We start from the raw sequence: 23,338 nt of genomic DNA, 5'->3' as shown, positions 1-23,338 counted from the left end.
TCTTGGGGTGTCCACGTGGAGATGAGGCGGATGGGGCTGCTGGCTGCTGACTAAGGGTGAACAAGTTGCCCAGAAGAAAAGGAAGCTGCATGTCGGGAGAGAGTGACTGATCCGCTCACAGGCCGGCAGGTAGGCAGGCTCTGCTCGGCTGGAGCGGGGCGGGGAGCCTCCCTCTGTGCGAGCAAAGGCAGTGGCTCTGCTGAAGACACTCTCAGGATATGGTGGGACAGCTGAGGCAAGAGGCAGTGCAGAAGCAATGAGGATGGCTGCAAGGCCAAGACAGAGCTGATGGGCTGGGGACACGGGGGCAGGAGAGGTGCACTGAGGCCCTGGGGGAAGAGGCAGGAGCCTTTTACAGCCTGCCCTTGGCCTCACCCAGGGGCAGAGGTGAGCGATGACTATCAGGGCGGGGAACTCTGGGTCAGGAATCTGTCTACCTTCAAGGAAACCAAGGTCCTGGGAGAGCCTAGAGGACAGAGGAAAGGGAGAGACACACCAGCCTGACCAACCCTGTTGGCCACCCAGAAGGTCAGGCTGGGTAACACCTGGCAGCAGTCCCCGGCCCTGCACAGTGGCCACTGGGGATAAGAGATCCAACATGCATCTGCTGGAAAGGTTGTTTAGTTAAAAACAGAGGGTCTGTCAAATTGTTGCCTTGCTGATGTTCCCATCGCCCAGAAGGTAGAAGATAGCGTCATCGTGAAGCCCTGGAGCTAATTCCGATCAACAAAGATAGGCGGGCAGGCCAAGCAGCGTGGCAGAGCCTCACGGGAGTGCATGTCCCTTAAAGGCCCTGAGAGGAGGTCCTGAGTGACGGTCAGGCACACAGACTCTGGTCAGATGGATCCAAGGGCCAATGCCAACTCCACCCCTTACACTCGGGGTGACCCGGGCAAGTGTCTTGGGCTCTATTTTCCGGGTCTGTAAAGTAGGGATAAGAGTAAGTCGGTCTCCACTTACAATGGTTCGACTTACTAATCTTTCACGTTACGGTGATGAAAAGCGATGGGCATTCAGTAGAAATCCTACTTCAAATTCTGAATTTTGATCTTTTCCGGGCCAGCACTAGATCTCTCTCGTGATGCTGGGCAGTGGCAGCCGCGGCAGCTCCCAGGCAGCCGCGCGATCACGCGGGTGGACAACCCGCACACTCACCCCCACGCTGCACCCGTACATCTGTTCTTCACTTTCAGTACCGGCCTCAGTAAATTACTGAGATATCCAACACTTTATTATAAAATAGGCTCTGTGTTAGATGGTTTTGCCCAACTGTGGGCTAATGCAAGTGTTCTGAACACATTCAATGTAGGCGAGGCTAAACAATGATGCTCAGTAGGTTAAGTGCATTAAATGCATTTTCTACTTAGAATATTTTCAATTGACAGTGGATTTATTGGGATGTAAGCTCTCCGTAAATCGAGGAAGAGCTGTCCTTACTTCCCAGGGCTGTGGGGGGCAGTTAGTGAGGTAGGGTATGGAAAGAGCGCAGCCCAGTGCCTGACGTCCAGGAAGTGTTCACTACACATGAGCGACTGTGATGGTTTTACCAGCGAGGAGAGAAGCCGGAGCGCTACCGGGACCGTAAGCTAGACTTTCAGAAGACAAAATTCCAACATTCAGAAAAGGAGTCAGCCTGGAAGGGAAAATGACATTAGACGGTAGGGAAGTGTTCAAGTATGTCATTCTGACTGTGCTATTTAGACAACAAATAGTGGGCAGGAAGTGGTTAAACTGAAAGGGGGTGCAGGGAAGAGCGTGACTCAGGGACGGAACGGGGCCGACAGTAGGGGAGGAGGCGTCCTTCAGGTGGTGCCTCACCTGGGTGCTGCTCAGAAAGTTGCAACAAACCCTAAAACCTCTCCAGCTCTGCAGGGCAGCTCCGAGCCTCTCAAAGAGAAACCAGGCCGTGCAGGGCGGCTCGGAGAGGGAGACCCTTGCTAAAGTGCCTACCTTTCAAGTAGCTCATCCGAAGAGTGGGGGCTGCCTTAAGTCCAGTATACACACGTGTCTTTCCAACAGCTAATTCAGAACAACGGTAGCTAGAGCTCTAGCCAGACAATCAACAAAGATGCCACACTTCTTGTGGAAACTCTGAGCAACTGCAGAGGTTGTGACAACTCTCTGCAACTTTGCAGTTAAAAGCTTTGGTCAAAGCAGCTGCCTGTCAAATGCAGACCAACCCAGGGCATGGAACAGCATGGGGCCAGAAGAGGCATCAGTAGAAACAGATGATCAGAACAGGACCTGGGCAAGGCACTCCTCTCTCTTCACCTCACTTAGATCCTTTAACGTTGGGTGAAACAATCTTGGAGAACTCAGTGCAGGAATCCCATTGCTTTCCCTGAAGAATGGGTGTGTGTTTCCTTAGGGAAACAGTGAATCATGAAATGGATCATCTTTCTCTTCTTGCTTTGGCTGCCAGGAAGCTCAGAGTCATATTCACACCTCACCTTTAGTAATTATGTAAGACTTTGTGATTTGTATATTTGTGCCCTAAATTCCCCCTAGTCTTTTCTCTGGCCTTGATTTTTATTTAAAAACTTTCCTATTTTAATATATGTGATTTTGAAGTCATTTCAGATGCATCTTTGTAGAGAACAAGGAGGACATGGTCATTTGGAGCACTGCCTGTGTATAATGAAAAAATGTTCTAGTCTTCTTTTGTAAGTAGAGGGAACTGAGGTTGACTAAGCAAGGGTGAGGTTATTTGGGTAGAGAATGTAGAGAGGGAAGAGTATGACTTTTTTTTAAGTAGTGGGAACAAACTTGCCAAAGAATAGAAGGGAGTTGCCTCAGGGCTGAAGGTGATCTCGACTAGTCTAGCGGAGCCGGAGTGTCTCCAGGGGTTTCCACAGAGGCTGCAGACAGCAGCAGAGTTGACCTGCGTCTGAGTCACCTGTCAGATGCAAAGGAACATCACCCTTTCTCCCCAACTCAAGACAGTATATTGGTTTGCAAGTCAGAGAATTGTGCTTCTACAGGACGAGCCTGGAATCTGCGCGGCTGCATATTTTTAGAAAGTATATCAATTGCAAATTTCAGTATTTTATTAACAAACTACTTGTGGCCCCAGTGAGGTTAAGTTAGTGGGTGCAGGTCAACCTACAAGAAGGCGTCCAGCGGCATGAATGGGACACTGTCCTCAGCCCTGGCCCGTTCAACATGAATGCAATAATTTGGAACTGAGGATGGATGACTCACTCTCCACATCCGGCGATGGCCCCAAGGTAGCAGGATGGCACCCGATCGCCCAACAGAATCAGGATCCAAAACATTCTTGACGGACTAAAGTGAGGGGTGGGCTGAAGTGAGGGGCGTCTTGGACAAGATTCATTTTAAGAGATAAGTGCAGGCTCCTGGATTGGCTGTGAATGCACCATTCACGGAGGAAAGCGCTGTTTACTGCCCTGGCTGGGGTGCGGGGGGGAGGGCGGCAAACAGAAAAGGGGGCTGTCTGTCGCAGAGTCTGCAGAGTGAAGGGACCAGCGCAGAGAGAAGCTCCTAGGCCGAAAAAAGAGGCCCAGAAAGCAAACCAGAGCAAGGGAGGGGACACGAGAGCAGGGCTGGGGCTAAAGGCAGCACTGGACCTCAACAAGGCCCTGAGCGGGTCTCCCCGCTTCCTCCCTTCCTCTGCTCCCCCTACCCAACTCAGGGCTCTCCCCATGCCCCAAGGATCCTTTTAAAACTGACATTGGATCCCAGGCTGCCTCAGAGCAAAACCATCCCGTGCAACTCCACTGCTCCACAGCACGTCCAGGTCTCTGCAATGGCAAGTCCCCACCTGACCTGGCCCTGCCCATCCTCCCCCACCTCCTGTCCAGCCACCCTCTGCCTCACTCACTCTGCTCCACCCACCCAGCCTACGGGCTGTTCCACGAATACCCAGGGCCTTTGCACTGGCTACTGCTTCTGCCTGGACTACCCTCCCCTCCCCCTGACACCTCATGGCTCGTTCCCTCACTCCACTCAGGTCTCTGCACACATGTCACCTTATCTATAGAGGCCCCCACAACCCCCTCTGTGTAAAATTGCACCTTCCCCATCACTTTCTATCCACTATCCCCCTTACCCTGATTCATTTCTTCTTGTCCACACATTACGTTTTTATCTGTTTGATGTAAAAATGGGGGCTCTGCGAGAGCAGAGACTGAACTCTCTGTGGTGGCTCAGTTGCAGCATCTAGAACATTGCCTGGCACATAGCAGGGGCTCAGCGGGAAACATTTGTGGATGGATGGATGGATGGACGGACAGAAGGATGGATGGATGAATGAGTGAATGAATAAGAGACAGAGATAAGCTTCAGGCTCAGAGCTGAGGCAGGACAACAGTCTCCAATGTCATGTGCCCCAACGGCAGGTGGAGAAACAGGGAGTGAGGTTTTTGTTACAAATTAAGAATTTTATTACCATCAGAGTTGTAGGAAGGCAGGCAGTGAGGGTCCCAGAAGATGCCTGGGCTTTAGAATAATCCAGATGACTTGGTCAAAACCAAAAGCAATTTGATGATAGAAAACAATTTGGTTGAGAACAAGTTGGAGGGAAAACAATGCAATCCCTCTGTGCCTTTTCAAGTACTTTGCTTAAATTTCAGAAGAGTTTTACCCTCTGCTTTAAATTTCTGGTTAATATTTTAGCCAACTGTTTTAATTCTGTTCATTTTAAAAAATTTATTGTGAAATGTGCACATAGATAAAAGTGCATAAAACATAAACGTGACGTATTATAATTCTATTTTGCCTAAAAAGGGAGAAAGAAAAAACGAGAATTAAAGAGCGAAAGAGAAAGAAACAATGATGAAAAATACATCCATATGAATGTCGACAGAGAAAGGTCTGAGAAAATGAGCCATGTTTGTCCCAGGGAGCCGGCGTAGGTACAAGGTTCATCATGAAGTTTCTTTATATGTTTTTGGACTGACCTAATTTTGGGGTTTTTCTAAAATAAGCACTCAGTTTTCTTCCTTTTCTTTTACGAAAGCTTTAAAAGGAATTTAAACAAACAAAAAATTAACCAAGCAATAATAAGTAACAATCAAAGAAAAAGATCTGGAATTTGGGGGAGGTTTTAGAGATTTTTTTTTTTCCTCCCAGTTTATTTTCAGCCAATTATATCTCCTCTACTTGTTTGGTGGTTTTTGTGAATTTTTAAATTTCGTAAATTGATAAAAACAATGAATGTTTCCAACCACAGTGAATAAGTTCATGGGTTTTATAAATCCCTTACACACTGTTTAATTAACCAAGACCCATTTGTTGGACACCGCAGCGTCTCAAACTCACTTCCACGCACTTTGTCGTGCCTTACTCTACTTATAGTAGATGAAAACAACCTAAATCCATTTTTACCAAATCTTTGTCTGTCCAGACTGCTCCAGCAGACTGAACCGAGCACTCTGAAGTCAGGCAGGCCTAAACTTCAACCTCGGTTCAGCCATTTACCGTTTGAGTAACCTTGGGCAAACTACCCTCTCCTGATTCCAGTTTCCCCATCTGTTAAATGGGGGTAAAACCTACATTACAGGGGTTTTGTGGCACAGAAAGAAGTTGCTAAATCAGCACCCTGTGTGTCACCTCAGGCCAGTTTCTCAGCCTTGGCACTGTTGACATTCAGGGCTGGAGCACTCGGGAGTGAGGGGGCGGGCTGGGGGGCGTCCTGTGCATTGTGGGAGACTGAGCAGCATCCCTGGCCTCTACTGACCCCCCTCCCTGAAGTTATGACAACCAAAAATGTCTCCAGACATTGTGAAATGTGCCCTGGGGGCAAACCCGCCCCCGTTAAGATCGCTGCCTTAGTCTTTCCCTCTCTCACACCCTGACTGATGCCCAGAGTCCTTTCCGTGTCACCTCGGAAATCAGTCCCCTTCCCCACTGAGCCTGCTCAGCTCCTTCAGGACGCACCTGGGCCAGCGCGGACTCCCCACCAGACAACCTCCCTCCGTGCAGTCTTGTTCCCTGTGCCCATCCAGGGGCTGTGGGACATGAAGATACTAACATGTGCTTTTGCTCTTGATTCTTCTGCCTCAGGCAAGTGGCCAGGCCTTTTAGGGCCCTCTTACGTTCCTGGGCCAAAAGCCAGTGTTGCCTGTAAGGTGTAAGACACTTTTCTTCACCATCTTTTGTACCTGCCTAAACCCATGAACGAGAAAATGTTCAGATGCCCTGGTCAGGGAGGTGTGGGGTGGCGTCAGAACGTACAGGAGATGAGGAGAGCAGATCTGGCTGGACAGAATGGACGGTGGTCAGTCCTGGAGAGAACAGGCACCCACACACCACTTGGCAGCCTCACCCCCATGAAGCGGCAGGATATCCCAGGGAGGGGCTTCCTGGCGTCCCTAGGAAGGCAGGATCTGAGACCTGGGCTCCTAGTGCCCCCATGTGTGGCACAGAAGACAGCACAGCCGTGTGGCCTAAAGGGATTGTGTGAACAGGGACATGGACATCTCCGTGGTAACAGTGCGCCTGGGCATCCATGACCTACAGCTCCTCCCCCTCCACAATGAGTCAGTGCTGCCTAAGATTCTGGGACCTTTCCCCAATCCAAAGAAGAACAAGCCCCCAAAATGACTGAGTGACTGTCTCCACAGTGGCTGAATGGGGACGCAGAGTTGGACGTAATTAGCTTTAATTTAAGAAAAACATTTTAATATATTTCTCACACATCTCTGAGTTTGTGGACTGAGGCTCAGATGTGTTACAAATGCAGATGTCATCATGTCACTTCCCTGCCTACAACTCTTGCACGGCTCCTTGTTACCTAAGAATGAAGGTCCCTGATTGCACACAGCCAAGCAAGCTGGTACTGACTCTCCACACTTGCTCCCAGGGCAGACATTGCTAATCAATCATGGCATCTTTCTGGCCATGTCTGAGCATAGTCCCAGAATCCTTTGCAGCACCTCCCACTGGACAGCTGCATGGATCAGAGTTGATACTTGAGATAAAGTCAAGTATTTTCTCTACTTTAGGATCTACACCCATCACCACCACCATCTCCCCCATGCAGAATTTTTTACTGCTTCTTAAATCAGGATATACCATTGGTATATACACTTATTTTACAGGGTTTATTTTTTCTTTCTCGAAAAAATATTATTAAATTTATAAGGTATTTTTTTTAATTGAGTGCATCTTAGAGCTGAAGAAATCCGGCATTGGCTATCCTTGGCCTTCTGGAGTTTCCTCAAAGGTCATACAGGAACTCACACCTGGCCCTTTGTCTACCCGGGACACTCAGTCACCCAGTTAGCTGGCAGCAGCCCAGCTGGTCCTTGCCTGCCTCTCCTTCCTCCCTCCACTCAGCGTCTTCTTGGGAAATGGTCACTTATATTTCAAGACTTGGCTTAAAGATATCCTCTGTGGGGTCCGGCCCCATGGCCGAGTGGTTAAGTTCGCACACTCCGCTTCAGTGGCCCAGGGTTTCCCCAGTTTGGATCCTGGACACGGACGTGGCACTGCTCATGAAGCCATGCTGAAGCAGTGTCCCACACAGCACAACCAGAGGCACTCACAACTGCAATATACAACTATGTGCCGGGGGGCTTTGGCGAGAAGAAAAAAAGAAGATTGGCAACAGATGTTAGCTCAGGTGCCAATCCAATCTTCAAAAAAAAAAAAGAAGATATCCTGTGTGGAGCCCTTCCTGACCCCCACCCCTACCACGTGACCCTCCCTGTGCCCCCACCCCTGCACAGATGGGAGCAGGAGAGGACACAGCACCTGGCCAGTCCCAGGCCCACTTCCTGTGCCTGGCTGCCTTCCTCCGCAGACTGTAAACCCCTAGAGGGCTGGGCTCACTGCACGCACTCCCCAGTGCAGGAAGACACTCGACTAGGAGCCCACGGACACAGGGCAGGCCACGGCTGGCCCCAGGAGAGTCCCGCAGGCAACACGTGCCTTGGAGACTTCACCCCAGTCCAGGCTGGGGGAGGCTGGCCCAAGAGATCTGAGCAGTCAGAACTTGAGAATCAATTTATGAACCCACAATGAGAAACAGAACAGCTGGGTGGAGTGGGTGGTCAGAGTGGCCCAATCAGAGTTTGCCCTCCTCGCAGCCTGGCCAGGGAAGCCACATGCATTCCCCAGGGCTGCTTGGCAGCCATGGACTCTGGATGGGACAGTGACTGATGAGACTGGAATGTGTGGTGGCGTCAGCTCCAACAGCTGCCTCCATGTCTCCTCAGTGGCTGAGGACCATCTGGGCAGGCCAGGTCACCTCTCTGGGGCAAGAGGTTGGCTACTTCCTCAGCATCGCCGCAAGAGAAGGACTTGTGGCCCTGGGTCTCTGACTCCAGCTGCCCTCCTGATTGACACATTGAGTCCTCAAGATAAAGTAATACCTTCAGCCTAGCGCCTAAAGCCTCGCACACCTGGGAGCCCCAGCTCTCCCCCAGATAACCACAGTCTGATTTCCTAATTTCTCTTGTTTGCTGACAAGGACCACCCACACCTGGCACTGAGTAGGTGATTAATAACTGGCTGCTTCTAGGTTTGTTTTTCATAGGCACATGGCTTAGCAATTCTGAAACTACTCTTTGGGTATTCTAGGATTGAGCAAATAAGTAACCGGGAGCCAGGTTTCTCACTGTTGGAGAAAAAAGTTGCAAATATGGAAAGGGGGAAGTTTAGAAGAAACCCTACGGTGCTGGAATTGTAGGTATTCATATGGACTCATATTTTAACATATTTAGAGAGGTAGATATGGAAACATATATAGATTTGCTATATGTCTTTTTTTTCTTAGCTCTGACCTCTGAAAGGACCTAGGGGTAATGACACTCCAGTAGCAATGAGTACACCTGACACCCAGATGCTGGTTTCTGAATATCGGACTCCGCCAAAAGGAATCAGGGTCCTGGGAGAAATGGCCAGTCCCAGGGCCAGTGCAGGGAAAGTACGAGATGAACCTGGGATATCTGGTGACAGAAAATAAGGAAGGGCTCAGATTATGATGGGGACACGTCCCAGGAAGACAGGAGCCAGTTTGAAGAGCCTCGTAAGGCCAATCTAAAACAATTGGAACATCAAAATAAATAATGATAGAAAGAGTATAAATCATCAAATAAGAGTCTGTGAGTCTACAGCGATGTAAATAAATAATAAATAAATCAAAGGGAAAGCTCTTCTTTAGAGCTGAGCACCAGCTCATAAACGCAGAAGGGTAGAATTAGAAAATCACCATGGGCGGGCAGGGATCGTGAATGGATCCAGTGGGTGACTGATGAGAAACAGGCTACTCGTGTAGTCTCAGAGCAGCAACCCAGCAGACACAGGAAAAATAGTTTACAGTAGAAAAACCCGGCGGACACCAGTCTGACCAACTGATTCAAGTTGACATCACCAGTAATGGAACAAACGGGGATCCTGTGCCTCCTGATATGATGCGCTGGGAAGGACAGCACATCACTTCTGGGTATTTCTACCCAAAACACATAACCTGAATCTAATCCTGAGAAAACATCAGTCACCCAAACATAGATTCACATTCTACAAAATAACTGACCAGGCCTCATCAGAAACATCAAGGTCATGAAGGTCAAAGACAGACTGAGGACTTGTTCATATTAAAGGACACTAAAGAGACAGGGCCACTAAATGCAGTGTGTGACTGGATTGGATCCTGGACCAGAAAACAATTGTTTTCTCTTGCTTATAAAAGTCATTATTGGGATAATTGGTAAAATTTAATAAGGTGTGCAGATTAGATAATGGTAATATTATATCAATGTTAATATCCTGATTTTGATTGTTATATTGTGGTCATATAAAAGAAATCCTTATTTCGGGGGAAATAAATACTAAAGTATTTAGAGGTAAATGTGTATCATATTTGCAGTTTCCGAACAGTTCATTTACATGTAGATGCAGAGAAAGATGAAGATGAGAGAGAGAGAGAATGATCAACTTAACTGGTAAAGGTTCCTACTCCGGGACGAGGAGAAGCACACATGGAAATTCTTTGTACTACTCTTGTGACTTTTCTGTAAGTCTGAAATTATTTCAAAACAAAATAAAAATAAAATAAATGTTTTCTGGATAAAAGCATGAAGAATTATCTAGAATAGTCGGGGCATTAGTAGGCATCTGGTGTGTGGTCATTATTAGTGTAGAGGGGGTCTTGTGGGGGCCGTGAGTTAGCCCTTAACCAGAGGTACCAGAACGTTCTAGGTCAGAGTTTTTCAAATATTCGTGTGCATGAGAATCCCCTGGAGATCTTGTTCAGCGCAGGCTCTGGTGCAGGTTTGGGGAGCATTTCTGACCTGCTGCCTTCCTGGGGGTTCAGGGATCACCCTTTGGGTCACAGGGTGGTAGATACAGCTGGGACTTAGGCCAGGGGTTCCCAGCCTGGCTGCACATTAGGACCACAGGAAGAACCGGCTTAATGGATCTTCCCAGTGATTCCAATGTGCAGCCAGGATCAGACCTTTACATTGTTGCCTGCGTCCATCTCCTGCTTTCCATCATCTCAAATTCACCCCCAAGTCTGGATCCTGCCATGGCTTCCAAGCTGGAGTCTTTGCTGCTGCTTTACGCACGCAATCCAATACCCAGAAACCAGGTGAATCTTCCTGCTCCTCCACAGTTCAAACATGCATGCAAATCAAGTGCAAACTCCTCACCCAGGCCTCAAGAACCCCGCAATGTGGTTGCAACCCACTTTTCCTGGCTGCTCTCCAGGGCTCCCCGGCTTGAAACTCTGCTCCCAGGAGAGCGGCGTTCACCATCCTCGGGCCCAGGTTCCACCTTCTCACGTTTGCGTTGGTAACCCCCTCACACACGCGCAGCACCTGTCTTAAGCCTGACTCTGTCTCCAGTAACAGCCACCACTTGGTTCCTTCCTCCACGGGGCCTGTGCCACACGCAGCCCCCTCCTCTCGCCGGGCCCACCCGGCACTCATTTTCTTCTAGGAGAGAGAGCTGGCGGAGAGCCTGGTGGCTCAGCCAGGCTCTCCTCACAAAGAACAGGGGAAAAAGAGTCTCTGAGGCTGGGACACGGGTCCCCCGGTTCCTGTTCTCCCAGGACAAGCCTCCGCAGCCAGCCGTGTGTGGGGAAGGGCAGAGAGGGAACACTGCGGGTGCTGCCCTGGAATTCTGGCCTGGCACTCAATGCCCCAACCCCCGCCTGCCGCCCAGTGACCCACCCACCCCACACCCTCCCTCCTTCAACCTGGCCTGTGGTTAGGATCTGAAGGAAAATAGGTCACAGGGAGGTGCCACCTGGTTTGTCCCCTCAGGGGAGGGTTTGGCCTAGGAGAGAAGCCACATTTGTTAGTGGTGGAAAAACAGATTTGAGAAGGAGGACACGTGACCTGGAGACTCGAGGAGACCGTCTTTTCCAGTTTCGCCTACCTCCTTTCCTGCTTTTCCTACCTCCACAGCACGGCCTCTTGGGGGGCCCTCCCTGTCTCCAGGCCTCACTTTCCTGGGAAAAGACTTCCTCCTGATCTAGCGCCTCCCATCATGCCACGTGCCCTGGGGCTGACGGAGCTAATTCCTGTTAAGATGCTTGGCTGCCCAGGGACAGGGGCTCCAGTAATCATGGGGATTAGGGGCAGAGCGGGTGCCTCAGTTCCCAGGAGAATCACAGCTGGGATCCGAGGGAGGAGCGGCTGCTCTTGGCTCAGATCAGCTTCCAGAGGTCCAGGGTCAAGTCCCCAGAGGCTTCCTGGGAAGAAGGCTCATTCCCACCTCTGCCTCCGGCTCAGGCTGTTTGTCTTTCCCTTGGAGATGTCCAGGTGAAAACTTCCAGAAGAGGCTCATCTCACTCTCATGAAGATGGGGGCCAGCCCCAGTGGCCTGGTGGTTAAGTTCAGTGCACTCCGCTTGGGTGGCCCAGGTTCTGTTCCCAGGCATGGACCTATACCACTCTGTACACAGCCATGGGGGTTCACACACTAAAAAATAGAGGAAGATTGGCATGGATGTTAGCTCAGAGTGAATCTTCCTTAGCAAAAAAAAAAAAAAAGAAGAAGATGGCCCTTCCTGCCTCCCATCCAAAGCTCACAAAGCTTTGCACCCCCCAGTCTCCCTGCAGATCCCTTTTGTCTGCGGAATTTTCTTTCCAGATTCGCAGCCTGGCTGAGTTCCAGAGAAAGAGGCAGGAACTTGGAAGCAAATATGAGGTAGACCCCTTAAAGAGATGAACACCGCATTCCCAGATCTTGGGCGGTCCTCCCCACTCCATCCTGCCTCACTAGTCTCGAGTCCATGCCAAGTCCCTCCAGGAAGAAACTATCCTCCTGCCACCAGAGCCGCCTGCTGCCGTCTCCTCCTCTGTCCTCCAGAGCTCCCTTGGGCTGCCCCATGCCGGTCAACACATGTGCCTGGCCTTGCTGTCTGCCTCCACGTCCCGGCTCCCAAGCAGCTGTAAGAACCTATTTGCCAGTCAGATCCTTTCCCATTTGCCTACAGTAACCATAATTCTCAAATCCCCAATTAAGACCTCACAAATAACTTTAGGGTCACTTTTGGGTATAAGAGGCAATTTGGATGCTAAAATATTATAGTTTGAAATGATTAGAGGAATCATCATTAGATTAGAAATGATGACAGGAATTATGGAGGAAACAAGTCAAAATATTTTAAATTGAGGCTGTCATAGAAAACCCAAGACGTCTAGTCCCTGTATATATATACAGTCTCAAACCTCCAGGCTAGGCACTCAGTAAATACTTGGATCTTCCCTCTCCTTGACATTTACTGTTTTTCCCACCCTCTCACATCCGTTCCCCAAGTAACACATTACATGGTTTTTCCATGAGTCAATCTTTATTGGTTTTTGAAGTAATGAATTATTGACATAAGGCTCAATGCATTTCAAAGCAAATGACAGAAGGAAACAGACGATGCAGGTGAGAAGATTCAACAAGGAGGACTCCCTGGCCGCGGTGACCCTCACCTGTGAGAGCTGGGTATTGCTGGTGAGGACCCTGCAGCCAGGACCCAGCCCAGCTGAGACAGGCTGCATGGACCTGAAGGTCACTGAGCTACATCTCAGGGGATCTGAAGGGGTCCCCAGTCCTCTCTCAAAGACAATCATCTCTAGCCTTCTTGGAACCTTCTTTTAGCCTGAGAGTCTTTGCCAACGATAGCAGCTTGACAAACATAAGGACCCTCCCTCCCTCTGAGAAAGTCGGCCGCTCTCCCTCACCTGCGTCTTTTCAAACGGAAGCCTCCCCCACCAGGGGCAAATCAAGGCCCCTGCAGAGGGAAGAGGAGTGGGAGGAGGAGGGCAAGAGTTGGTTTTAGAGGGTTGGCCAAACCCAGTGACCCCTGAGGGTCTGTGCCCTTCCCTCCACTGTGGTGGGTCTTCCCACTGATGTTTGGGGATGAGGAAAAGGGGCTTCTCAACAGGAGAGCTGCTGCTGCCCCTCCTCCGAGGGCTCCTCCTCTATGAGCTCCAGGTCAAACTCATCTTCCAGGGACCCTCCAACAGGCAGAAGGCGGAACTTCTTCCCTTTCAGGGTGCAGGTGCGATGCTCGAAGTCCAGGACGGCTTGGTGGTCCTGGAGCACGTCGGTACCGATGATGGCTTCCTCAGCACTTGCGTTGGCCACTAGGAACTCTGCCTTCAACTTCAGCTTGCCCAGGGACACCACTGTATCCCAGATGCCCAGGATCTTCATTTCGGCCCCATTGGCTACTTTCACCACGTTCTCAAAGGGCCGCAGGGTGTCCAAGTCGCCATCGGTGACCTCCTCCCACAAGCTTGGGTGGACCACGGAGACCTGGGCCCCAGAGTCCACCAGGAACCTCACCGGCACTCCACCAATCTTCCCCTTGAGGTAGTAGCCCTTGCCCATGCTGTTGGCAAAGACGATCTCCTTGGGCAGGTGGCTGTGGGCAGTTCCGGACCCCCCAAAGGCCTTCAGGAGAGTCTCCTTCACAGCCGTATAGTCCCCCTGGTCCTGAGGACTAAGTGCACGGTAGACCTCCAGGGCGTCTCCCCTGAGAGCCTCCTTCAGGAACCGTAGCTTGGTGCCATGGTCCCAATGGTTGAGGTTGTCTATGGCCTCAAAGCGGTGCAGCCAGAGGTGTGGGGCTACATTAGCTCCATCAAAAGGCTCTGGCACGAAGGTACGCTCCCGGCGGCCCTCCCGGCTCCTGGCTCCGCTCTCGGCCATCCCTCTTCTCTCCCCTGGAACTGCAGCAGCAACGCACGCCAAGTAGAGAAAGCCCCAGAGCAGTGTCGGCGCAATCACGCTGGAGAACAAGGCCGCTCTAAACAGTGTTGCTAAGGTGGCCGGCCTAGGGCAGCCAGAAGGGACCGGGCGAGAGCTGTCTGACCGACTTCTAGGTGCAGAGGCGGGCAGCTGCTGTGGCCTGCTCCCTCTGCAGAACCTTTTTGATGCCTTGGCTGAGCCCCCAGGGCTCCTCATTCTCCTTTGTTCTGGAAGCTCCACCTCTCCTCGTCCCGCCCTCCAGCCAGCATCCTGCCCAACTAGCAGGATCAGTGCCTCACCCTTCTGCATCCATCCACGGGATATGGCGCAGGCCAGCCCACGTTGCAGGAAAGGTCAGCCTCACTCAGAGGGAGCCTACCCAGGTACCCTCCTCAGCCTGTGTCCCATCATAACAGATGAGGACACGGCGGACATTATGACACTCAGGGGTTTGCATCAGCTGGAGAAGGGAGGGGGAGGCAGGGACCGGAGGCCCATCAGCTTCTAGACTGGGAAAGCCCTCTTGCCCTCAAACCAAAGTGACCACAGAACAATTAAAGGAAAGGAGCTTACATTTATTGCACTCCTACTATGTGTGAGGCATAGGGTAGATGTTTCTCGTGCATTCTAAACCAACTATGGAATCCCATAAGATTCCCTGGGGAGGGAGATAGAGGAGGGTCCTAGAAACAAGAATACACAGAAATAGTTTTTGGTGTTTTTTTTTTTTTTTTTTTTTTTGAGGAAGATTAGCCCTGAGCTAACATCTGCTGCCAATCCTCCTCTGTTTGCTGAGGAAGACTGGCCCTGAGCTAACATCCATGCCCATCTTCCTCTGCTTTATATGTGGGATGCCTACCACAGCATGGCTTTTGCCAAGCGGTGCCATGTCCACACCCAGGATCCGAACCGGCAAACCCCGGGCCGCCAAAGCAGAACGTTCAAACTTAACCATTGAGCCACCAGGCTCACCCCAGAAATAGCTTTTTTTTTTTTTTCAAATAAAGGCACACACACACACACACACACACACCAGCATTTTCCATGAACTCAATTGCTATTTTCCCTCATTGATCACACTTAATTCAGAGTCAGCACTTTTCGGGGCTAGGCCTCAGCCCATGCACCCTCCTTAAGGTCCTGAAATGGGCTCCACAGGTGTTGTCTCTTCCCCCACTGGTCCCTCTCACCTTCCAGGAACCTTCCAAGAGCCTTTGCCCAGGTGCTGCAGCCCTGGCCCCACTCCCCCCACCCCCCCTCAGCTGGTCATCTATGGAAAGAGCAGCCAGGGAATTTCACCCCCTTCTCTTCTGAGAGGGGGAAATGTCTGCCATGTCGGTGAAGCCAGTGGTGAGGATCTGAAGTCTTTGGCTGGAGGAAGCTGGCTGTGTGACTTAATGTGGGAAGGGGGTGGGGGTGCAGGGCTGCCCCACAGAAGACCAGAGGCAGATCTGCGGGTCCTAGGGCTGGAGCCCGACTTGGGCCTGTCCAGGGCCATTGGGGCTGTTGGGAGGACCCACTTTTATGACTCTGTTCAAAAGTCACCCCCTCCATGGAGCCTTCACCCCTGCCCCAGGCACCCACTCCCGGTTGAGCCATGTGTTGTGCTGGTCTGTTCAGTCTGTCTCCTGCGATGAACCAGGGCATGAGGCCACACAAACCTGTCATGTATGACTGTCTCCAGCCCGCATGGAAACTGACTCTGGGGCTCAGCAGGTGCTCTCTTCTGGGCTCCAGAACTGGCTGAATGCTGTCACCAAACCGGTGAGGGGAGCAAGAACCAGTGGCACACTTGTGGCTCTGGGCTGTTTTTCCTGGCCCAGAGCCTGTCCTTTTCTGGCTCCCTGTACCACTCATCACCCAGTGCCTGCTTGAATCCCAGAGGACCCTGGCCACAGTCCTGCCTCTGGGCGGCCCCCATGTTGAAAAGCCCTTGGGCCCTGCTGCTGTCTCAGCCCCTTCCACCTGACCCCATGAGCCAGCAGCGAGGCAGCTGGGTCAACACCTCGCATCACAGCTGCCTGGCTAAGGTGGGGCCCTAGTGCCATTCCAGGAGCCTAGAGGAGGGGGAAATGAAGTCACGGGGAAGGTGTCAAGGTGGGTCTCTGAGAAGGTTACACAATGAAACACCTGCACCCAGAGAAACGGCCCCGCCACCTGCAAGACCAGGATGCCTCTTCTGCAAGTCCACTTGTGAAGATGGACTCCCAGCCCCTGGGACGGGCATTCTGCGGGCCAAGGGACTGACCTAGTGGCTTCCTGACTCTCTGGGATGCATCACTCTGCACACATGGTCCCCTGGAAGTGGGAAGGAAGTGGGAAGCTGACATGTGACCCAAGCAGGTGAGAGGCAAGGTGGCTCGTCAGCTAGCAAACAAAGACAGCTAGGACTGTGGCTTTGCAAACCGTCATGGTGGACTCTGAGGTCAGACCTCCCCGTCGCCCTGGACTAGCGGTAGATGGTGCTGGCCCACAGGTCGGGCACTTCACTTGACGGGGTTCGGTGTTCACTTTGGCAAAGCTACCTCCCATCCACCACCTCAGTAGCGCCAGGACAGCCTGCGAGGCAGCCTGCCGCCTGATTCCAGGACTCTCAGGCATAGGAACTTAAACGGCTGACCGGCATGCCTCAGGCCCCAAGGGGCACGAGAAGGGCATTTTGCAAATAAAGGCAGGCAAGAGGTGTGCTGCATTCAGGGAGGTGTAGGTTGGGGTCGGGCGGCCTGAGCTGTTGATGGCCTGTGACGTGGACAGGGATCTAACGCACAGTGAGCGAGAGCTGACTATTAAATACTCAAGAATTTTGTGAGCCAGCTGTTAAACCAACTGGCAGCTTGAAATCGGACTTGGTGGTAATATTACACCACGGAAACTGGCAAACTCTAAATCAGGACTTTTGTTTTTCTGGAAAGTCGGTTCATCATGACACCCCTGAATTGGGGGCCTTGGTCACTCTCTCTCTCTGGGGCAGGCCAAGCCCCATGGCCAGTGATTAACAGGTTTATAGCACTCTCCACTGCTGTCCACCCACTTGGCCCCAAATCCCCTCCCTGGCACACCCCCCCTACGCTCCCTCACACCCTGTACACTCCTGGGTCCTTTGGCTTGGGGCAGGTGGCCCTCCTCAGGGAGGCCCTCCAGGCTGGCTGTTCACAGAGGCCCATCTGGATCCTCAAGACAGAAGCACACAGGGGTCCCATGGGTACTAGGAGAGCTGGAAGGGGTTGAGCTGAGGGGCCGTTTCTGGCTAGGACCAGGAACATGGTGAAGTAAGTTCTCAAGTGCCCATAACCCTTGGGAGATGCCCATATCTGGAACACCCAGAACCACTCAGGGACCTTGGAATTGCTATGTTAATGGTACTAATGAGCTAAACCAGCAGGGGCGGGCCAGGTGCCACTACCTCCTCCCAGAACCTAGGAAATCACGGCTAATTATTGACAAGTATAGGTATTGGGGCAGGAGCACCCTCATTCTTGCCCATTAGCACCTCCTGAGCGTGCTCTGAAGCAGGCAAGCTGCACCTAACCTGAGGGGAGGCAAATCAGGACGTAAACAGGAAGGACCTAGGGAGTCCCCACCCTCCAACCCCTCCCTGAGGTCTCGGGCTGTGAGCTCTGCCAGCCCAGTGTGGGCCCAGGTCCCCGGTTCCTCTTTGCCGTTTCTTCCCCCCAGGACAGGACTGGGCCCACTGGGGCCCCTGGGAATCGAAGCCCTTGGTGGGCAGTGAGGACGTAGCTCCTGCTCTGTGCTGTTTCTGCTGCCTGATGACTTCTGGGAGCAAAATGAAGGCAGGGCAGGCAGGGGGGCTGGGAGGGGACCTGACTGTGCTCAGGTGATCGTTTTGAGCAAAGAGCCGAGAGACACCTTACGGATTTGGGTGTCCCAGTGAGACCCAGACCGAAGTGCAAGGAGGGTCAGGAAAGGAGCAGATAAGCCCTTGCAGGGCGCAGGCTGAGCCACAGCTCCTCTCCAGGCCGCCTCAGCTGGGTCACCCCGGGAGCTGCATGGGGAGAGCACAGCCGGGGGTGGGGGGGTGCTCCAGGACTTTCAGCAAAGGAAGGACGTGGGGAGACAGGAGGTGCATATTCTCCAACCAGGGCTGGCTTCGAGCCATTCCACCTGTGAAGTCACGTGAGCTCTGCCCTCAGAAAGGCCCCAAGCCTGGTTTGATGCTCTGCTCTTGCTATCTTGAAATTCCCAATAATTTTGAACAAGGGGCCCCACACTTTCGTTTTGCACCAGGCCCTGTAAATTACGTAGCTGGTTTTGTCTCCACACTGAGGGGGACTTCTCTGTTTTATTTATTTATTTTTTTTTGAGGAAGATCAGCCCTGAACTAACTACTGCCAATCCTCCTCTTTTCACTGAGGAAGACTGGCCCTGAGCTAACATCCATACCCATCTTCCTCTACTTTATACGTGGGACGCCTACCACAGCGTGGCTTTTGCCAAGCGGTGCCATGTCCACACCAGGGATCCGAACCAGTGAACCCCGGGCCACCAAGAAGTGGAACGTGCGCACTTAACCACTGGGCTGGCCCCATGAGGGGGACTTCTCTTCACACACACACACACACACACACACCACAAACATATGCACACAGACCCATACACACACTCCCTACCACACACCACACATATACTCCGTCTGCAAAAACACACTCCCCACACACTGTACACACATCCTGCACATGTAGAACACACACCACACACACAGTCGCACTACAGTTCTCAGTTCAGAACAGCTAAGAAACTGTGTAACGTGCATATAGAATTCAGCTCCCACCTTTCATTTCACATATTTATTTGCACGCACATTTACACTGAGTACTAGAATCATATTTACTGGGGGCACCTGCTGTTTATTAGCCTCTGGGCACACGTGCTGGCTCAGAAAACTAGGCAGGTCTCCATCACTATGGCTTTCAAGCTAATGAAAACAGGATACAGATGTTTAACAGCCCAGTTTTGAAGAGTTTCAGACCAACGTGTATGCGCTGGCTGACCACCTGAAGCAGCTCCAGTCACAGCCACCCGAGCTTCAACGGTGGGTCATCCAGCCTTCTGCGCGCCACGCTGTGGGGCCAAGGACACGATGCCGTCCATTCTTCCCACCGCTGGGCACTCACCACTGTGAGCAGGGTCCCGTTGCCTGCCCCCATCTGGCCCTCCTCCTGCCCCAGCCTGTCCTGAGGCCCGGCCCCCCGGCCCCCCTGGGTTGGTGTTGGGGGTTGTGCCGGCTTTGATGGCACAGCTCCTAGGAGCAGGGACCACAGCTGCGTCCAGCTTCCGGCATTCTGCTTCAGTGGGTTATGGCGCCAGTTCTGTGAGTTAAAAGAGGGGCAAAGAGGTGAATTCTGCACAGAAGTCTGGTTAGGGATTCAAATCAGAGCCCAAGGGGGTCTGGATGGGCTCTGACCAAAGCAAGGGGTGTGGGGAGCCCAAGGCACCAGCAGGTTCCTTATTTCCAAACCACAAGCCCTCTGACGACCAGCGTGCTCTTCCCGAGTGGGAACCACCCAGCTCCCACATGGGTTATGGCTAAAAGCACTTGGGCAGGACAGCTTGTCCTTGGCTGGTCCCCCTCCTCGGTCCCTGCCACAGCCTCACTGAACGGGCCAGTGTTGCTGCTGAGGGACAGAGCATTCCTGCCGGCAGGGCCCTCCCCCAGTTCTCCACTGCTCTGGAACCTCTTCCTCCACTTTGGGTCGCCCTCCACCCTTCTGCACCATCCAGTTTCGAACCCTCGCCCAGGAAGCCGCCTGGCTGAGCCCAGCTGAACCCACTCTGTCAGCAGGCAGCAAGATGCTTGGTGCCAGTTGTGGCCCTGGAGGATCTTGGAGGGTTCCAACAGTATTTAGGGAACAGGGACCCCAGGCCCCAACGCCACGGCCAGCCCTCCAGGCCTGGGGTCACGGACAGGGCCAACCAAGAGCTGGTCAGAAGCAGTTGCTGACTAATTCCCTGGAAGTCTAATATGCCAAAACCGGTTCTGTGCCTGTTTTATCTTTCAATCGAATATGAAGATTACTTAAGGTGTCCTAAAGGCCTCCCCACACCTCCTCACAGCCTGGCCCTCCAAACTGGGTTCCCGCCTTCTTCCCAATTGCTGATGCCCCCACCCGAGACCTGGCCCACATCCCTTCCTGCTCTGATTCCTGCAGCTCTCCCTCCGGGTTTTGCCCGGCCAGAGGGACTGGCTGTATGGAAAAACCCTATGCAGATCCCCTCATCCTCTCCTCCGTGGTCCCCTCCTCTTAGTTGAGGTTGGAAGTGGGGCTTGTAAGACATTACAAACAGCTCTGGGGACATTTGCCCACTTTCGACAAACACCCCTGCTATATATGAAATGTTCAGGCAATCAAGTCCCCAAATACTAGGCTTCTAATGCCACCAAGAAACTTGACTTGGAGCTAGACTCATGGAGGACTTTGTCCAACTTAAAATACCTCAAAGGCAGCTTTGAACTGATCCTGAAACAGTTTTAATTGCTGCTAATGATACGTGGTATTGTGAGCAATACAAACAGGTAAAATAGCCTCAGCACAGGGAACTGCTTCTCGTGAATCCACTGCCAGCTCAGCTTTGCTCCTGACTCATGGAAGACGGGGCACAAGGCGTGGGCACCTGCCCGCTGGCACATCAGAGTGGTCTCTTTTCTTCACCATGAGGAAGAAGTGGGGGAGGCTGGAAAGGGAAGGGGGAAAGAATATCAGGGCCCTTACATGTAGGGAAGTCTCCAGGTTACTGGTAACAGTAGTAACAAACATTTACTGAGCACCTACCGTACGCCAGGCACCATGCTGGTGGCTGTAAATTATGTAAGGCACTCTGAGAGTCTGCAGCATAGATGGGGATGGGCAATGCCAAATAAGTGGGTTGATTCAATTCCATACATATTTCTTGAGGCCAACTCTGCCTCATGTTGAGAGATGAATCAGACCTGAGCCCTAACCTCAGGGCTCAGGTGAGTGAGGAGACAGATCAGACACTGATGCTCCAAATCCAGAGAGATGAGTGTGGGAGGTGAGCAAGGCGGCGGTCCAGGGAACTTTGGGCAATTTGTCCCACCAGAAATCAACCCCTATTATCCAAGAAAAACAAAGAGGAGAGGAATGTTAAAGGGGAAATCTGCGTTAGCACTGAAACCAGGGAATGAGGGCATCCACAAACCACAAACTTGGATTAACTTGTTGCTCTCAGCAGACTCTCAGTGGAGGGGTTTAGGGTGGAGGCCTGGGACTAAGCCAGCTCATGTGGACACACCAGACAGGAAGGCTTTGGGGGATGGGGTTAGTCTCTGAATAAAACAGTCCAATTAAAAATACGTATGTAAGGAGCCAGCCCTGATGGCCTAGTGGTTAAAGTTCGGCGCTCTCACAGCTTTGGTGGCCTGGGTTTGTTTCCCACGGAACCGCACCACCCATCTGTCAGTTGCCGTGCTATGGCAGTGGCTCACATAGAACTAGAAGGACTTACAACTAGAATATACAACCACGCACTAGGGCTTTGCGGAGGAAAAAAAAAGAAGAAGCTTGGCAACAGATGTTAGCTCAGGGTGAATCTTTCCCTGCAAAAAGAAAAAAAAAAAAATGTATGTAAGCATAGAAAAAAGACTGGAAGGAAATACACCAAAACAATGACAGTAGCTATTTTCAGGTGGTAGAATCCTGAATGATCTCAATTTTCTTCTGTATACATTCTGAGAATAGATTCTCTAATAAGAAAAATATTATATAAAATAAAAAGAGTAGTTCTTGCAATTTTCTGTAAGCTTAAAATTAATTCCAAATAAAAAAGTTTTTAACCAGATATATATGGGAAATCTCTGTACCTTCCATTCAGTTTTGCTCTGAACCTAAAACTGCTCTAAAACAGTCTGTTAAAAGATTGTTTTAAGTTTTTAAAAAGATACTTAAAAGGGAGATCATAAAATAACATTGACATTAGTAATAATTATTGAAGCCAAATGATTTCATTTGCGTTTCCCACGACTTTTAGATGTTTGAAAATTTTCCATAGTAAAAAGTAAAATAATAAGTAAACAAAATCTCTTTGCCAACACCCTCCCCAGCCTGGCCTGCCTAGCTCTAGGCTCGCTGCCTGGGCAGGCTGCATGTCACCCAGTCTTGGGCATGGGAACTGCTGGTCACCTAGGACAGGGCTTCTCAGCTGTGTCTGTGTCCCTGCTCAGCGTCTTCTCCCACGCCTCACCTCAGAGATTCACATCTAACTCTTGCCTGCACACCAGCCCAGGGCTCCAGGCTGCGTGCACAGCCCTGCTCTCCTTCAGCCTCCGCCCCCTCCCGCAACAACCCTGGGAGCCGCACCGGCCTTGTCCTGGCTCCCAGCACATCAGAGGCGTGCCCACTCCGGCCTGGGCTCCCACGCAGCTTCTTGTTGCAGGTCTCCCTGTCCTGTACTCTTTTTCCTCAGGGATTCCCCTCTCTCATCCGAGTCAGCACGCACCAGGCTCTCACATCTTAAATAAACCCCTCACATGGTCCAGCAGCCCCCTTGGTCAATGACTACTTCTCTCCTTCCTTCCAGGTCAGTTTCCAGAAGGGCTTGTCCACTCTTGCAGGACTGTGGCATGCAGATGCCCCACTATGAGCCATGTGGGGCTGAGGTCCCGCCCGCATCCCTCCCTCGCCCAGCCAGCATGCTGGGATGAGGGACTGATCTGCCCAGAGGAAGGGGCACCCCTGTCTAATTCGCACAAAGGCATCACATGGTCTAGACACAGCCCTGCTTCCTCTTTGCCTCACTGTGTCATCTCCACTCGCCCCCAAAGCCCCTGGTTCTGCCCCCACCACCCTCCGCTGTACCCTTCCCAAGGGCATCAGTTGCCTCCCAATGGCCACATCCCACGGGCCCTTCAGAGAATTTGATTTCCTGAAGCATTTGTATTGCTGCTTTTCCTCCTACGTCCTTTCCACCCCACTGGCTCTTGTGACCCAAGTTTCCGGATTCTGTGCCTCAAAGACCACTCTCCTCAGTCTTTCCTGGACTCCTTTCTCCCTGAGGCTCCCTCTACAGCCTTTTCTCTCTCATTCTACATGCTCCCCGGGCTGTATCCCCCCGCCTAACCTCTCTCCGCTGCTCCAGCTGCCCATTGCCATGTCCACCTACAAGGGCCACTTTCAGGATTAAATGCGTTATCTTCTCCCCAGACC

The 23,338-nt window shown here is 51.7% G+C and overlaps 1 protein-coding gene and 1 long non-coding RNA gene across 7 annotated transcripts in view; both read right to left on the bottom strand.

Annotated features, from left to right (window-relative positions):
- Positions 1-12,746: 12,746 nt before the first annotated feature.
- Positions 12,747-14,589, bottom strand: ASPRV1 (aspartic peptidase retroviral like 1). The gene has a single exon (XM_014731103.3). The coding sequence runs from the start codon at positions 14,466-14,468 to the stop codon at positions 13,344-13,346; it is 1,125 nt and encodes a 374-aa protein (XP_014586589.2). The 5' UTR covers positions 14,469-14,589; the 3' UTR covers positions 12,747-13,343.
- Positions 14,590-18,949: 4,360 nt separating this feature from the next.
- LOC102150720 (uncharacterized) overlaps positions 18,950-23,338 on the bottom strand; it is a 97,959-nt gene continuing 93,570 nt past the window's right edge. For 4 of the 6 annotated variants that reach the window (XR_011426004.1, XR_011426007.1, XR_011426008.1 and 1 more), the window contains 4 exons: positions 21,642-21,732; positions 20,948-21,246; positions 20,612-20,849; positions 18,950-19,486 (listed from right to left, as the gene is read on the bottom strand). This is a non-coding gene — a long non-coding RNA (uncharacterized lncRNA). The remainder of the gene's footprint in view (positions 19,487-20,611; positions 20,850-20,947; positions 21,247-21,641; positions 21,733-23,338) is intronic. The other 2 variants (XR_001378447.3, XR_011426005.1) reach the window with 1 other exon arrangement.

Source organism: Equus caballus, chromosome 15 (genome assembly GCF_041296265.1).
Source record: "Equus caballus isolate H_3958 breed thoroughbred chromosome 15, TB-T2T, whole genome shotgun sequence".
Classification (NCBI taxonomy): domain Eukaryota; kingdom Metazoa; phylum Chordata; class Mammalia; order Perissodactyla; family Equidae; genus Equus; species Equus caballus.
The sequence above is the reverse complement of the archived record's forward strand: the minus strand, read 5'-3'. Positions and strand labels throughout refer to the sequence as shown.

Excerpts from the sequence above, each read along its gene's own strand:
- ASPRV1 (XM_014731103.3), bottom strand. The coding sequence starts at position 14,468 with ATGCAGAAGGGTGAGGCACTGATCCTGCTAGTTGGGCAGGATGCTGGC.